Below are 15,964 nucleotides of genomic sequence, written 5' to 3' on the forward strand. Positions count from 1 at the left end.
CCGATCCCCGTGGTGTCCTCGTCTCACCCTGTGGTCAGCTTTGTACAGCCAGGGCGTGTGGTGCCCCCTCCCCTGCTGCATGGCATACGTGCTGTGCTGTGCCCCTGCCTCCCGTCTGCCCTGGTGTGTCCACGTGTTATGTGCGCTGAACTCCTTATGCCCAGCAAGCACCCCCAACCGCGGCCAACTTGGGGCCTGGCCAGCAGCTGCCCCCCTGGACACAGAGTGGAGCGGAGTAAACCTGGCCGCCAGGTGAGCTTCTCCACCTGCTTCCCAGGACAGGGGGATGGCAGGCACTGCTCTTAGAGCAGATTTCTCAGTGGGTGACGTTGCCCCCCCAGGGGACATTAGGCCGTGTCTGGAGACATTTTTGGTGGTTAACAACTGGGGGTTCAGGGGGTTGAAGTGAGCGGCCGGTGTTCTCACCCTCTCTGAGCTCCAGAACCATCCCTCCACTCACAGAGGACCACGTGGAAGAGGTCTCCAGTCCGCACCTAGGCCCAGGAGAGGGTCCCCTAGGTTACTCTCTGAGGCTGGGGGTCAGTGTTCAAGGGGTCCATGCTGACTGGTCCCGTCTGACTTTTTCTTGCATGTACGTGCACGTGCCCACACAAGATCTACTCCACAGCCTGCCAATCCACGGCCCAGACCCTTCCAGGCAGGGTCTGCCTCCTAGAGGCTGAGGGTCCCCCCAAACCCCCAGACCAAGTACAAAGAAACAGAGGCTCACACTGGGTTCTCCTTGCCCACAGCTTCATTCATTGGGGGCTCTGAGGCAGGACCCAGGGCAAGGCTGTGGTAGAAGCTCTGGCAGAGAACCTGACAGAGTCCAGTACTGCTTGCAGCTCCAAGGGGCCAAGGCCACCAAGCCTGTCTTCGTTCCCACAAGTCCCACTGCTGTCTCTCGATTTCCTCATCACTCCACCTTGAAAAAATACACATCTGCAACCTTCAGTCTCTCTGCCGTTTCTTGATTCCTTTCCAAACCTCGGTGGGGGGCCCAGCCTCGGCCCCTTGCTGTGGAGTCTCCTCCTCTTCTGAGCTGCTGCTGTCTCCCCCATCCTGAGCTTCGGGCCTGCATTCTTCAGACTCATCCTCACTGTCACTGTCACCACTGTCCGTGGGCAGCCTGGAAGGAGGGCCGTGTTCACTAACGGTGCCATCCGTGGCCTGTCTGAGGCAATCCTCCCTGGCACACTGACCCACAAAAGCCCCCGGGCTGAGGACAAATTCCTCCCACTCCCTGTGCTCCTGAAACCAAAACCTTTCAGTGGGACGTCCATGTCCACTTTTCCAAGGTCAGAAAACCAGTGTTGTTGTTCAGGACACCCCCTCCCCCACCGGAAGCAGGAGGGGCTGAGGCCAGAGGCAGAAGACAGACCTGGGTCTGAGTTGTCATGTAACTGGGAAGCCCTAGGACCTACCGGGTGTCAGCCACAGGCCTGTTCGGGTTTGCAAACTCTCGCCCTGAATCCACATCAAAGGGATCTGAACAGAGGGAGCAAAGAGGACAGCAATCCAGAGGTGAGCTGAGAGCAGAACCCAGCTGACCACCTCTGGAGCTTCTCAAAAGGAGGTGGCAGGCCTGGAGGGTCCTGGCTCCCACCCAGGGGTCTCCTGTCCATGCCAGGTCTCACCGATCTCCTCCTTGGGGCGCTCCTTGGCATGGGCCAGGAATGCCTGCTCTGCCTGCAGCACCTCCTCTGGGCCGCTGCAGGCTGCGTACTTGTCCAGAAGCTGACGGTTCAGGTCTAGGAAGGCCTTGCCCCACTTGAACTTCCGCAGCAAAATGACGGCGAGGTCTGAGAAGCCTGATGCCACAGAAAGAGGAAACCCAAGAATGGCGACAATCCTTCTCCAACCCCGAGCATGTTCCCAGCATACCCAATGCTGTCCCAGGAACTAAAAGCCCCCGCCAGACACCATTCCGTAGTTCAGATGGCCCATGCCTGCTGACCAGCGTCGGCCTCTGTAAACCACGAAGTCCCTCTGCCCACATGTCACTGGGCCTCTACTGGGACCAGGAATTCTCTGAGAATGAGTGACAGGGGGCTCTCAGGGCAGTGGTGCCAGGATAATGAGGCCAAACACGAGCGCCTGCAAGCCAGCTATTCACTTTGCCACCACCTCAGCCCCACGGGGCGAGGACTTTAAGTGGGACATGGGATCGAAATCCTGGACTGTCCACAGCGACCACCTCCCTGCGCACCCTCACACTCCTCCTGGGATTGGCAGCAGAAAACACACTGCTGGGAGCACAGTCAGACCTCCAGGCTCCAACACTCACCCAGGATGCAGAAGGTGGCTGCAAAAGCCTCCACACAGGACAGTTTGCAGGGCCGGCCATAGTTCACAGGGTTGGCGGCCACGAGGTGAGGCAGCAGCCGAAAGTGGCTTCCCCGCATCTTCCCAAATGGTGTCTCCTGCAGTCTGGCCCAGGAACAGTCGATGACAGCCACCCCCGACTGTGCAACCAGCTGTCTGCCAGGAGCAGCACAGGGCTAGGTTCTGGGGGCCAGCACCACCTTGATGATGGACCTCGGGCAGGTATGTCCCTGGAGAGTGGCCTCACTAGGGATCCAGGGACAGCATTCCCCTGCTCCCAACAATCCCCGAGGCCAAGCTTTGGAGGCAGCTGGGGAAAGGGGGTGTTTCTGGAACAGGCTCATTGATTCACTCAGCAAACGTTTATTTGAGACGCTATATCCTGGGCTATGCTCTAGGCGAAGGGCGCAAACTAGACAGGTGCAAACAGGTGAGCCCTGAAAGGAACGATGTGCCAGAGCCCGGTTCTTATTAAGACGGGAGACACCAGGCGGGCACCCCGCCCATGCCCACCCCCTCTCCCGGCTTCTCGCGCTTACCTGTCAGCGGGGGACACGTACTGGGAGCCCATGGGGCTGAGCACGAGACCGCCGAACCTGTGGCCCAGGCGCAGGCACCGCACCAGGCCCAAGCGGGCCAGCTTGCGGCCGGTGCAGCGCCGGGGGTCGCAGTGACCCAGCTCCCACATGGCCAGCGTGCAAGGCAGCCGCACAGGCCCAGGGCCACCCTCGTCCTCGGGCGCCTTTGGCTCCACGGACGCTGTACCGGGCAGAAAAGGGGACCGGGCTTCAGTCGCGGCTCAGCCGGCCCGCCGGTCCTGGGCCTCCGACCCCAACCCCACTCCTTGATCACGCCCCACTCACCGCGCAGCGCGGCGCCCACCTCCTCCGCGAAGGCCTCCAGGGAGCAGCCCGCAGGGCGCCGGGTGCGGCCGCCCTCGGCCCCCGGCCCACGCGCTGCCCTCCTGCGGCCCATAGCCGAGAGCAGGGTCCCCCAAAACACGCGAGCACGCCCCTCCACCAGCAGCCCCGCCACGCGCGCCTGCGCCTGCGCTTGCGCCGGGCGCCACTTCCGGTGCCGACACTCACGTGACCGGGCGGCGCTCACGTGACCGCGCTGGCTGCGCGATGGCTGCGAGGCTGGCGCGGTTTTTGCTGCTGTTCGGGCTCGCCGCGCGCGGTTAGTGTTCGCGCCTCCTGCGCCCCCCGCGACCCCGGGCCCCCTCCCGACCCGTCCCCGCGCCCCTGCCCCGGCTGCCGGCCCGCCCGCCCGCCTCCTCACTGCCCCGTTCCCCGTAGGGCCGGCGTCCAAGATGAAGGTGGTGGAGGAGCCCAACACGTTCGGGTGAGCAGCCTCGCGGGGTGCGGCGGGGCGGCCCCGGCCCCGCTCCCCTCTGACCCTACCGCTTCCCGCAGGCTCAACAACCCCTTCCTGCCCCAGACCAGTCGCCTGCAGCCCAAGAGGGATCCTTCACCCGTGTCTGGTGAGTGCGAGACCCTGGTCGCGGACGTGGTGGCGACCAGAGAGGGAACGGGGAGCTGTCCTGGAGTCCCGACCCGGGGGGACCCGGTCAGCGCTCGGGAGCCTGCTCGAGGGAGGCCGGGAAGGAAAGGACGGCCTCGGATGAGGGGCCCTGGAAGTTAGGGCCTGGAGGCTTATGCATTCTTTTTGCAGCCTTTTAAAAAAATTTTTTTTGCGCCGTTAGATTCCCGAACGTTCTTGTACCAAGTTGAATAGTCGCCCCTGGACTTAGTCTTTTACTTCCTTCTCTAGAAGCGACTTCTGTTCCGAGTTTGGTATCTGTCCTTCCAGACGGGTTTATGTACTTTTATTGTTTTTACGTTTATTGAAATGATCATACGGTTTTTATGCCTTATTTTGTTCATGTCATTTACCACGTTGTTTGATTTGGGGATGTTGAAGCATCATTCCATCCCTGAGATGAGCCCCACTTGGTCATGGTGTATAATCCTTCTAATATATTGAGTCTGGTTTGCTAGTAACTTGAGAATTTTTACATCTGTGTTCATTAAGGATCTTGGCCTGTAATTTTCTTTTTTTATAATGTCTCTGTCTGGTTTGGGTATCAGGGTAATTAATGCTGGCTCCGTAGAACGAGTTTGTAAGGGTTCTTTCCTCTTCAGTGTTTTGAAATAGTTTAAGAAGGATAGGTATTGATTCTTTGGATGTTTGGTAGAATTCACCTGTGAAGTCATCTGGTCCTGGATTTTTATTTGTTGGGAGTTTTTTGATACTGCTTCAATTTCTATAATTGGTCTGTTTAGATTTTGTATTTCTTTCTGGTTCCATCTTGGAAGGTTATATACTTCTAGAAATTTAGTCATTTCTTCTGGATTGTTGAATTTGTTGGCATAGAATTGTTTGCAGTATTCTTTAACAATTCTTTGTAATATTCCTGGTGTTGGTTGTTAACTTCTCTTTCATTTATGATTTTCTTTGGGCTTTAATCTTGATGACATCGTTTGACTAAAGGTTTGTCTATTTTTATCTTTTCAAAGGACTAGCTCTTTTACTGATTTTTAAAAATTGTTTTTTAGACATTTCCACTCTGATCTTAGTTATTTCCTTTCTTCTGTTTACTTTGGGTTTTTATTATTTTTTTCCCTTTACATGTAGAGTTGGATTGCTTATTTGTGATTTTTCTTGAGGTAGACCTGTATAGCTACCAACTTCCTTCTTAAACTGTTTTTGTTGCACCCCATAAATTTTGAAAAGTGTTTTCATTTTCATTTACTAGTATGTTGTTTAGTTTACTAGTATGTGTTTGTGTTTTTTCCAGTTTTATTCCTGTAGTTGATTTCTGGTTTCATGGCATTGTGGACAGAAAAGATGCTTGAAATGACATCAGTCTTCTTGAATTTATTGAGGTTTGTTTTGTAGCTTACTATGGAATCTTGAAAGAAGTGTGTGTTCTGCAGTTTTTGGATGAAGTGTTCTATTTAATGTCTAAGTTGATCTGGTGACACATTTCCTTATTAATTTTCTGTCTGCACAATCTATCCATTAATATGAGTGGGATATTAATATCCCCTACTGTTACTGTATTACTGTGGGATTTTTCCTTTATGTCCATTAATAATTGCTTTATATATTTAGGTGCTACTATGTTGGATGTGTAGATATTTTTGATGCTATATTCTCTTTCTGGATTGATCCTTTTATAATGATGTAGTGTTGTTTTTCTTTGTCTTTTTTTTACTTTTTTTTTTTTAAAGTGTATTTTGTCTGATGTGAGTATTGCTTACCCAGCTTTCTTTTCGTTTCTGTATGCATGGAGTATCTTTTTCCATCCCTTCCCTTTTACTCTGTCTTTCAATTTGTGGTGAGTCACTTGTAAGCAGCATATAGATGAGTCACGTTTTATAATCCATTCAGCTACCATGTGTCTTTTATTTTTTTTGGAGCATCTAATCCATTTACATTTATTTATTTTTATTATTATTTTTTAAAGTTCGGTTATTCAATTTCAAAAAAATTTTTTTTTTAATTTTATTGAGGAATATTGGGGGACAGTGCGTTTCTCCAGGGCCCATCAGCTCCAAGTCGTTGTCCTTCAGTCTAGCTGTGGAGGGCGCAGCTCAGCTCTGTGTAGGCTGTGTGCGCCAGGTGATTTTGGCAGGCCAGCCAAAGCTGAGCGGGTGTTTGTCTGGGGCACTGGCCTCCTTAGCCAGAGTGGCTTCAGATAGAGAGCCCAGGTGTGCGTAAGAAATGCTCTATGGATTCTGTTTGTTCCCTTTGTTCAGGCCAAAAGGGGCTTGGGCAGTGTGTCTAGAATGCGCTGTAGCAACCTCGCAGGTAGGCCAGAGCACCTGGATGGAGACCCTGCCCACCCTGCGGCGACAGAGGGGATGTAAACACTGGCGCTCAGAGGCACCTCTGACCCCAGCGAATTCCTGCCGTCCCTGGAGAGCTCGCTCAGCTCCCCAGTCTTCGCTCTACAGGCTCTCTTTTGTTTGTTGTACATAAAGTGGTCACTAAAGAAGTGACCCTTGTGTAGGCTTTACGTGCCAGGTAATTTTGAGAAGCTAGTTGGAGCCAGGCAGGCACTGCTCGTGCCTTGGGCACCGTATTTACCTTTACATGCCTTTCAGCTTGGGGCGCCTGTGGTCCTGAGCTCTGGAAGGAGGCCAGGTGCCCTGTTATTCCTGCTCGCTCCCTTTGTTCAGAGGCAAAAGCTTCCAGGCAATGTAGCCGCGAATGCCCTGTGGTGACCTTCTGTAGTTAAAAAATACATTATTGGGGGCGGTTAGCGCGCCGTGCTCTTTTTCAGCAAGGTTGCGGTTCGATCCCCACATGGGCCACTGTGAGCTGCGCCCTCCACAACTAGATTGAAACTACTACTTGACCTGGAGCTGATGGGTCCTGGAGAAACACAAATAAATAGAACTTAAAAAAAAAATACATTATTGCTAAAACTTGATAACCATCCTCTGAGCCTTCAGTGAGTCGTAATCTTTTTGTTGGTAGAGGGTCTTGCCTCGATGTTGATGAAAAAAAATCTGTAAAGTACAGTACATTGCAATATAATGAGCTATGCCTGTATTGATAAGGAAGGACTTAGAGGAAACAAATAAAATGGCAAAAGTTTGTCTTGTAGCTTTTTTGTCCCTCATTTCCTCCGTGTTTGTTGACTTTTCCTAGGTGACATGTTTGATTTCCTTTTCATTCCCTTTTGTGTGTATTCTACGTATAGCTGTTTTCTCAGTGGTTACCATGGGGATTACGTAACATCCTAAAGTTATTCAAGTCTAATTTGAATTTATACCATCTTAACTTCAATTTCCCCACCTTTGTTTTCACAAATTACCTCTTTAAACATTGTGCACCCGCTAACACAGATTTATAATTTTTCACGATGCATCTTTTAAATTCTGTGTATTTACAAATCAAGATTACAATACTGGCTTTGCAATTGGCACATGTATTTACCTTTAGTCCTTTCAACTTGGGGGGCTCCCTTCAGCCTTTCTTTTGGGCAGGTCTGTTTACAATGCACTCCCTCAGCTTTTCTTTACTTCGTTTTTTGGAGGGTATTTTTTCTGGATGTAGACTCCTCTGTTGACAGTTTTTTTCTTTCATCCCACTGCTTTCTGGCATCCAAGGTTTCTGCAGAGAAATTGGCTGAGTTACTTGCTGCTTTCAAGCCTTGGTTTCTGGCACATGTCTTGGTATGAGTCTCGCCGAGTTCCTCATACTGGGAGCTTCTTGGATTTGTATCAAAGAGAGAAGTTCTGACAATCATTTTCTCCAACAATCTCTCTGCCCCTTTCTCTCTTCTCCTTTGGGTGCTCCCATGTCCTACAGGTCCCTTAGGCTCTGTTCACTGATTTCATCTGTCTGCTCAAATCTGCTGTCGAACCTCTTGTGTGATTTGTCATTTCAGTTGTATTTTTCACTCCAGAATTTTGGGGGTTCCTTTCTATAATCTCTTTGATCACATATCATTTTCCTGATCCCCTTTAGTTCTTTGTGTTTTCTTTTAGTTCTTGGAGCATATTTAAAATACTAAGTCCAGTGTCTGGGCTTCTCCCGGGATGGCTTTATCAGTTTTTCCCTTTGACTAGGCCATGTTTTCCTATTTCTTTGTATGCCTTGCAATTTTTTATTGAAAAGTGGGCCTTTGAAAGAACAGATACCTCTGCCAGTGTTTGCATACTGGCTCTGTGTCTTTATTTCCTAGAGTCTCACCCCAGCTTCTCCCCAGGGCTGTACACGGTCTGTTGTGCATCCACCCAGAATCTCTTGCCCCAAACTTCTAAGGCTCTAGGCCCCCTTTTCCCACCTGAGGTGACCAGTCCTCTGGCAGCCGCCAGCCAGGTTGCAGATAAGGTCGTACTGTTCCCATGACCGTGCTGGGGGGCGGTGACACAGGACAAGAGAATAAGACACAAAACTTGAGCTGCCACCGTGAAGAAGGTGCCCTTGTTCTTGGGGTCCCCATGATTGCTGTAAACCTGCTTTCCAGAACTCCTCTAACGGTAGTCCAGCCAGTATCTGGTTTCTCTTTCAATGTTTCACAGGGAAACGAGCTTGGAGCCTCCTAGTCTGAGGTTTTGCCGACATCACCCAAGTTCGGGCTCCATTTTTAAAGTTTAAACCAACTTTTTCCCCCAAATGGCCCGTTTTGTGGGGTGTCCGTTTTTTTCTGCCTGGTCTGCGTTTCCGCACATCTGCTCTTGCACTGGATTCAGTGTCACATTCTCCCCTTCCAGGGCCTGCGCACCTCTCCCGACTTTCTGGCAAGTGCTTCAGCCTGGTGGAGTCCACGTGAGTGAGGGCAGAGGTGGCAGGGCTGGCGGCTGGGACACCCCTGACGGTGGCTGTCCCCCCAGGTATAAGTACGAGTTCTGCCCGTTCCACAACGTGACCCAGCACGAGCAGACCTTCCGCTGGAATGCTTACAGCGGGATCCTCGGGTGAGCTGGGGCGGGATGGGCGATGGCTGCGGGCTACGTGGGGGGGTGGGAGGGGGCGCCCCCAACCCAGCCTCATGCTCTGCTCCTCTCCAGCATCTGGCACGAGTGGGAAATCGCCAACAATACCTTCAGGGGCATGTGGATGAGGGACGGTGACTCCTGCCGCTCGCGCAGCCGGCAGAGCAAGGTGGGCTGTGTGGCGAGGGCCGGGCCCCTGGCTTCCCCCACCCACCCGCCAGCCAACCAGGGTTTCCCGCCCAGGTGGAGCTTACCTGTGGGAAAAGCAACCGACTGGCTCACGTGTCGGAGCCAAGCACCTGTGTCTACGCGCTGACGTTCGAGACGCCCCTCGTCTGCCACCCCCACTCCTTGTTAGGTAGGCTGCTGGGGGCCCGCGGGGGTGGGGCGCGGGAGGGGCTCTGCTGAGGCCGGTTTCTCTCGGGTCTCAGTGTACCCAGCCCTGCCCGCAGCCCTGCAGCAGAGGTGGGACCAGGTGGAGCAGGACCTGGCCGATGAGCTGATCACGTCCCAGGTGAGGTGCTGAGGGAGGTGCCCCCGTGGCGTGGCGGGGGCAGCACAGCCAGGACCCGGGAGTCCCCTCCTCTTCCTCGGCTTGCAGGGCTACGAGAAGTTGCTCAGGGCACTTTTTGAGGACGCTGGCTACTTGAAGGCCCCCGAAGAAAGTGAGTCTGCACAGCAGGGAGGCGGTGCCCAGAGCCTGGTGTTTGAGACCCTGGAGAGCTGCAATAAGGTACAGGGTGGCGTGGGGGTGGGCTCTCTGGAGACAGACAGCCTCCGCCAAGGGGCCTCACTTGGCCTTCGAACCGTTCCGTTCCAGGCACATAAAGAACTGTCCAAGGAGATTAAAAGACTTAAAAGTGTGCTGACCCAGCATGGCATCCCCTACACCAAGCCTGCAGGTAAGTCACGCCTGGGGGCGGGGGCCAGCCCACCTGGGGACCTGCTGCCTGGGAGCCCGATCCTGACCTGTCACCGCCTGGTATTTTGGCAGAAACTTCCACCTCGGCGCACTTGGGCTCCAAGACACCCATAGACAGGGCAGCAGAGCAGCTACGAGGTGACCCAGGATTGCGTGGGAACACCTTGTGACCTGGGACTGCGGCGTCGTACACCAGGCCGGGACCACGGGGCAAAGCGCGCAGCCCCGGAAACGGACACTACAGGCAGAGGACGCGCGGCCTCTGTGCCTTCGCGCTAGCAGCTCTCAGGCTTGTGCTCAAAGATGCAGGCAAATAAAGATTCAAAGTTTTAATTAATTCCCATACTGATAAAAATAATTCCATGAATTCTGTAAACCATTGCATAAATGCTATAGTGTAAAAAAATTTAAACAAGTGTTACCAACTTTAAACAGTTCACTACAAGTAAATGATTATGCATTATAAATACTACCTTCTGGGTTAAGAAAATTCCATTCCAATAACATCTTCATCTAAATACGCAAACATCCAGATCGGGAGCGTCCATAAATTAATCCACATAAAGCATCCACACTGAGTTGAGGTCTGCTGACCACTGACATGATGGTGTGACGACAGAATACCAGCGCTAATACGGACGGTAGAGCTGAGAGACGACACCGAGCACCACACGGCTTCCGCTGCTCAACCCAGCACTCCCCCGCCTCACCCACAGACGGGATGGGGAAACCGGAGAGGCCGAGCCTGACCCCCGCGCAGCCTGCGAGGACCAGGTCACTGCCGGGTAGGAGAACCTCAGACAGCGGCCCTCACAGCGCCCGGGCACCTCGGCAGTTCCACTCGGGGTGGTTCTTTGGTCTGCCCACGGCACACCTATCCTCAGAGCCAGTCCTTGACCTGAGAAGGGCGAGTGCTTGGGGGCTACGCCCTCAGCCCCAGCTGCGGGACCCCTGTGAGCACGGCACCTCCAGTCCCCCAAACTCCACAGAAAGAACTGACCAGAGTAGCTTATAAATAGACCTAAAGCTTAATTGTTCTTAATTGTTTATAATTTGAAAATGTCTAGGCTAGATATCAGTCATAAACACTGTCCTGTTATCCCAAAAAAGGCCAGAGGCCTGAAATGGAAAACAAGTACATAAATATTAATAAAAATAATTTTAAACAGTGATAACAGTAGCACAAAATATACGTAATTTCTAAGAGCTAATAAATCATCACTAGAATTAAAAACAAAGTAGATTCACTAAAACCGAGTCAATAGTGAGCTGTAAGTAGCGGGCTAACTGCGGAATGTCATGGATCCACCTTTAAAATGACTTTTCTAACAGTTTGTCTTAACGTTAAAAAATGGTTTAAACTTCTTACTATATAGTAAATACATTCTAGATTGGTCACTGATAAAAATTTTTACCTAGTCACTTTGCACTTTAAAAAATGCTATTAAAAGTCTTTGGCAAAGGCCCAGGCGAGTAGAAACGTGTCAGTGTTCACTTCCAGGCCAGAGGGGCCGGTATCTGCTCCCGCCCCCCAGCGGCAGCTTCTGGAAAGATTTTCCTCACGGCAATCTAGATCTGCTTCGCCGAGAGCAAAGTTTGGGTAAACTACAGACATATTTTACTTCTTCCCAGGTTTCTAGGAAAAATGACCCACTGCAGACCAGAGAAGACTCTTGTCATCACTAAGATCAGACCCATTCTTAGGAGTATTTGTGCCACGGCCTTGATGCCAGGCTGCTGCTTGAGGCCCGAGGGACGCACAGCAGAGCCAGGTCCTCGGGGCGTCACCCCGGCACAGCGTTCACGTCCTGTCCTCGACCTGTGGTCACAAAGATGACATAATACCTGGATGCACAGAGCAGGCGACAGTGTTGGCTAGACGTGTCGCCCTAAAGTCTGGAACATGCCAACACTGGGTGAGCCTGTCCCACGCGGGCAGGAGTCCCGGTGGTCCCAGGTGTAGGGGCCAGCTGGGACGCCCGGCAGCCGGCTCCAGGAAGGTGGGGAGCACCGCTGCCCGTCGGACACACGGGACGTGGCTGCACCTCTCACTAGTATCAAATTGTCTTAGAGTTTCAAGAGAGAAAACCGGATGAGCCGCAAGGCACAGGCACTTAGAAAAGTGGCCACAGGTCAGAGATGCGGGATCGAGTTCTCTCGCCTCACGGTGTTGGGATACAAAATTCCAATTAGTGTGCACATGCACGAGTTTCGGGAGAGTTCCTTTCCTAAAACCAGAAACACCTAAATGTGTCTTTCAATAATCACTCTGCTATAAATACTATTTGTTTGCACTTAATTCGAAACCTGTAAAAATCCTAGGCATTTTTCACTACTAGATAAATGCTCATTTCATAAGTACTAATTTCAGAATATGAAATCTAATATCTTTACCATACTATGAATCAACAATAAACTGATAGGAAATATTTTAAGTTCACAGTACACATATAAAGCTTCATATTGTCGCATATTAAAAAAACATGAACCTAGAAAGCAGCTTATAGCAACTTAGACCGTCCATCTAAATTCTTCGGTTTACAAAGTGCTTGGCCGGGACCCAAACTCCCAGGACATGGTCACAGGAGCGTCAGGACCGCAAACCCCGTGTCATTACTGTGCCCGCCCAGACCCCATGCGGTGGGCACATGGGTTTGCCTTGGAGGTCTGCGAGGAGGACACGAGGACACCGAGGCTGCAGCTCAGGGCCGGGTCCCGATGTTGGTGGCATCAGGCAGTGAGGCCGTCGTCACCACTGGAGGGGCTGGCCCTCACAGTAGGGGCACTCGGGCGCGCCCGCCGCGCAGGGCTCACAGAGCACACGATGCTGGCAGGGCCGCAGGACAGCACCGCGGGCCCGCTCCCCACATACCACGCACTGCTTCGCTCGGAGCTGGAAGATCACCTGTGGGCAGGAGGGGTTGGCGGGTCACAGGACGCCCCTCCCCACCACCAGCCCCCAGCCTGCCCAGAGGTGACGCGAGAACACCCAGACCATGGCCCCTGGCTACCGCAGTAAAGCTCAGGGCTGGGGTGGGACACCCATGCCAGGGGCCACCCCAGGAACACGAAGATGGGGTGTGAGCGGCTGCTTCTCCACAAGAGCCTTGGTTGGAAGACCGGCTCCCAGGGAGAGGTCAAGATGCCACGCTGGCACGGAAAGGGCCAGGCCAGGATGGAGGCCCAGGACCTGTGGCTGGTGGCCAGTGGGTGCCAAGATTTGGACTCAGTGAGACCCTGACTCAACATCCAGCTCTCTGGATGAGGAAACAGCCACAGCCTGGGAGGTGGCACCTGGGAGGTGAAGGAATCAGGTGCGTGGGTTGCATCCAGACCTTGGCCACGGTCAGTGAAGGAGGAGAGTGTGATGACAGGCAGGGCCATGGAACCTTCCAGATGCTCTAACAAAATGCTCTGGTGTGGAAGGAGTTTCTAGCTGGTCTGAGGACAGTGGGTTTTTAGCTACACCAGAGAAAATGAAATCAAGCCAGGAAGTGACCAGTGACCCGCGAGGGTGACCCCAATGACGTGCCCCAGACATACATCACGGTTCCAACTGTGTGGGGCGAGAGGGGCATCCACACTGTTCATGAGGGCACAGCTGGCAAGGGTAGGAAGCAAATGTGGAAGCTTCTGGAAAGGAAGGGCAGGGCCAGCCTGACAGGAGAGGAGGGACACACTCCCTGGAGCAGAGCGTGGCCGCCACCTGAGAAGTTGGGGCAAGAGAGGGACCACATGGGGGAGAAGCAGCACTAGGCCAGGTCCCACTCTTCACCATCCCCCCCGCTCCCCACACTGCCAGGGACAGACACCTGGGACCTTGGAAACCCAAACCAGGACTCACCCCGTCCACCGCCTCCAAATCCAGGCGCAGCTGACTCTGCAGCGAATGCAGTTTGGGCAGTGGGATGGCACCAATGTCACTGCAGCCCTGCAGCCCGGGCAGCGCGGCCACGCCCCGGCCTTCCAGCTCCTCCTGCAGCTGCCGGAACTGGGCCTCCACCTCCTCCTTCTTCTGCAGCGCCAGCTGCCGGGCGCTGTCGGCCGCCAGGGCACGTTCCTTGGCCTCCTTGGCCTCCCGCTGCCACGCGTCGCAAGCCTGAAACGCAGGGGGCTGCAGTGGCAGGCGTGGGCACGGGGCCACCCTGCGCGCACGTGGGGAGCACCGGTCTGGCCGGCGTCGCGGCCCCTCCCCAGTGCTCACCTGCTTCACCTGCTGCCAAGACTCCTCCCACTGTCTGATCTTCCGCTTGGCTTCGTCCAGCTGCCGCCGGACCCGGGCCAGCTCAGCGCCGTTTGGACTTGCGCTGGCAGAGGACGCGGGGCCGGCGTTCAGAATGGGGGATGGGCTGGGAGAGAAGCTGCCAGAAACAAAGTCCCAGATGCTGCCGGGAACGCCGTTCAAACCTGAGAGAGAAGGAGACAGGAGCTGTCAGCCCCCGCCATGGGGAGAGTCTCCTAAGCGGGCGCTGCGACCTCTCGGCTCCACTGACCCAGGCCCCCTTCCAGCCACCTGTGGGGGTTAAATAGAAAAGGAAATAAAGTCAAAGTTTCTGTGACTGCACCGTCTGACGCAGCGGTTCTCAAACACTGGTCCCAAGAACCCTTTACACCTGTGGCACCCTGAGGCCCCCAAAGAGCTTTTGTTTAATTAGGTGACACCTGTTGATACAGTCACGTGTCACTTAACAACGGGGGATACTTTGAGAAATGCACCAGGAGACAATTTCGTCATTGTGCAAACACAGAGTGTGCTTAACAAACCTAGATGGTGTAGCCTACTACACACTCAGGCTCCATGGTGCAGCTGGTTGCTCTTAGGCTTACAAACCTGTACAGCACATTACTGTACAGGCAAGTTGCAACACAATGGTAAGTGTTTGTCTATCTGAACATAGAAAAGGTGCAGTATAAACACTATAAAAGATTTAAAAAATGGTTCACCTGTCGAGGGCACGTACCATGAATGGCGCCTGCAGGACTGCACGCTGCTTGGGGGGACAGTGAGTGAACATGAAGGCCTAGGACAGGACAACGCGGCTCCAGGCTTCGTAAGTACTGTCCCAAAGCCTCCCCTGGCTTCCTTCTAACAGCGCCAGAAACAGAACACGGAAGCTGTCCGTGAACAGGGATGTGGGCTGGACTGATTGGAAATATCAAGAAGACACTGGCTGGCTAACACTCAGATCACCAGACTGTCAGGAGGGAGGGAAAGGTGGCCTGAGGGTCAGTAGGAACAAGAAATCGAGATGGACAGATAGAAAGGCACAGAGGACTTTCACGGCAGTGTGGTTTGGCTACTACATGTTGGAGCAGCTGTCAGACTAAGGGACTTTGTGGTATTCATAAAAAAAAAAAAAAGGGTGCTTAACATAGAGAGGGCGTGGAACTGAAGACTCCATATTTTGACTGTGGAAGTTTGTTTTTGGTTCCATTGATCCATCGGGTACAAAAGGCTCTCGCTGGCATTGAATTGATGGAAGAAATAAAACTTGTCTGTGCGTTACATCATGACAACCTGAAAATATTGCCAAATACAGGGACAGGCTGGCCCCATACTGCCACAGAGAGCTTTTACTGAAGTGGTGGTGGCCCTTAATGCTTGTCAAGGTCGCTCCTGTGGACTTGAGTCCTTGTACAGGAACTTAGGTACTTCGCCAAGAACTGACAGCACTGTACTCTGAAGGCCATCAGGCTAGACCTGGGAGGGCGTGAGGGCCCCCTAAACATGTAGCACTGGGGGACAGGCTCCTCTGTGCTAACTGACTGGGGTGTCATCTGTGCACTCAAAATTGGGGTGCTGTGAGAGGGGCCCTACTGCCAAGCTCCACAGGTACTGCTCCCATCAGAGAAAACAATCCCTCCCGAGCCACGTATCTTTCCATTTCTTACAGGACTTCAGCTCCATTAGAACCTTACAGGACCACCATCGTTGTATGTGGTTCGTCACTGACCGAAAAGTCGCGATGAGGCTCATGATCATCACGGAATTAGGAATTACAACGGACACTTAAAATACGAATTGTTTTTAAGTCGAACAGATGATATAAAAGAACATTTTTCAGTGAAAGAACGTAAAACAAGAAATGGTACTATGTAACTTTACTAACCATTGTCACCCCAATAAACTTTAAAAAAAAAAAAGAAAGAAAGAAATGGCACTGTTTCCTATTTCTGCAAATCCATCTGCTCCAGTGTCGGGTCTCTGGCGACACTGCACCTGGGCAGCCCCAGAAAGTCCACTGCCCATGAGAGGGAGCAA

General features: G+C 52.8%; 3 protein-coding genes and 1 long non-coding RNA gene across 9 annotated transcripts in view; 2 read left to right on the top strand and 2 right to left on the bottom strand.

Annotated features, from left to right (window-relative positions):
- Positions 1–2: 2 nt before the first annotated feature.
- On the top strand, positions 3–954 carry LOC117019377 (uncharacterized). Its single transcript, XR_004422483.1, has 2 exons — positions 3–252; positions 753–954. It is a non-coding gene; the product is annotated as an uncharacterized LOC117019377 (long non-coding RNA).
- TSR3 (TSR3 ribosome maturation factor) lies at positions 737–3,392 on the bottom strand. Of its 2 annotated transcripts, none has more exons than XM_033101012.1 (6): positions 3,189–3,392; positions 2,865–3,084; positions 2,288–2,430; positions 1,638–1,811; positions 1,425–1,488; positions 737–1,129 (listed from the first exon to the last, which is right to left on the bottom strand). In XM_033101012.1, exons 1-6 carry the CDS (start codon positions 3,298–3,300, stop codon positions 952–954), a joined length of 891 nt encoding a protein of 296 aa, XP_032956903.1. In that variant the 5' UTR covers positions 3,301–3,392; the 3' UTR covers positions 737–951. The 2 variants fall into 2 exon arrangements, with proteins under 2 accessions (XP_032956903.1, XP_032956902.1); XM_033101011.1 differs by having other exon boundaries at positions 2,288–2,481.
- Positions 3,393–3,409: 17 nt separating this feature from the next.
- Positions 3,410–10,174, top strand: GNPTG (N-acetylglucosamine-1-phosphate transferase subunit gamma). Its single transcript, XM_033101020.1, has 11 exons — positions 3,410–3,504; positions 3,624–3,669; positions 3,741–3,808; positions 8,559–8,613; positions 8,679–8,762; positions 8,856–8,949; positions 9,024–9,138; positions 9,212–9,294; positions 9,382–9,513; positions 9,601–9,682; positions 9,775–10,174. The coding sequence occupies exons 1-11, from the start codon at positions 3,453–3,455 to the stop codon at positions 9,870–9,872; spliced, it is 909 nt and encodes a 302-aa protein (XP_032956911.1). The 5' UTR covers positions 3,410–3,452; the 3' UTR covers positions 9,873–10,174.
- Positions 10,175–11,012: 838 nt separating this feature from the next.
- Positions 11,013–15,964, bottom strand: part of UNKL (unk like zinc finger) — a 38,102-nt gene continuing 33,150 nt past the window's right edge. For all 5 annotated transcript variants that reach the window (XM_033101016.1, XM_033101015.1, XM_033101017.1 and 2 more), the window contains 3 exons: positions 13,907–14,109; positions 13,547–13,801; positions 11,013–12,607 (listed from right to left, as the gene is read on the bottom strand). In XM_033101016.1, coding sequence (XP_032956907.1) covers positions 12,452–12,607; positions 13,547–13,801; positions 13,907–14,109 — 614 coding nt within the window. In that variant the 3' untranslated portion in view covers positions 11,013–12,451. The remainder of the gene's footprint in view (positions 12,608–13,546; positions 13,802–13,906; positions 14,110–15,964) is intronic.

Source organism: Rhinolophus ferrumequinum (assembly GCF_004115265.2).
Source record: "Rhinolophus ferrumequinum isolate MPI-CBG mRhiFer1 chromosome 15 unlocalized genomic scaffold, mRhiFer1_v1.p scaffold_54_arrow_ctg1_1, whole genome shotgun sequence".
NCBI classification, from domain to species: domain Eukaryota; kingdom Metazoa; phylum Chordata; class Mammalia; order Chiroptera; family Rhinolophidae; genus Rhinolophus; species Rhinolophus ferrumequinum.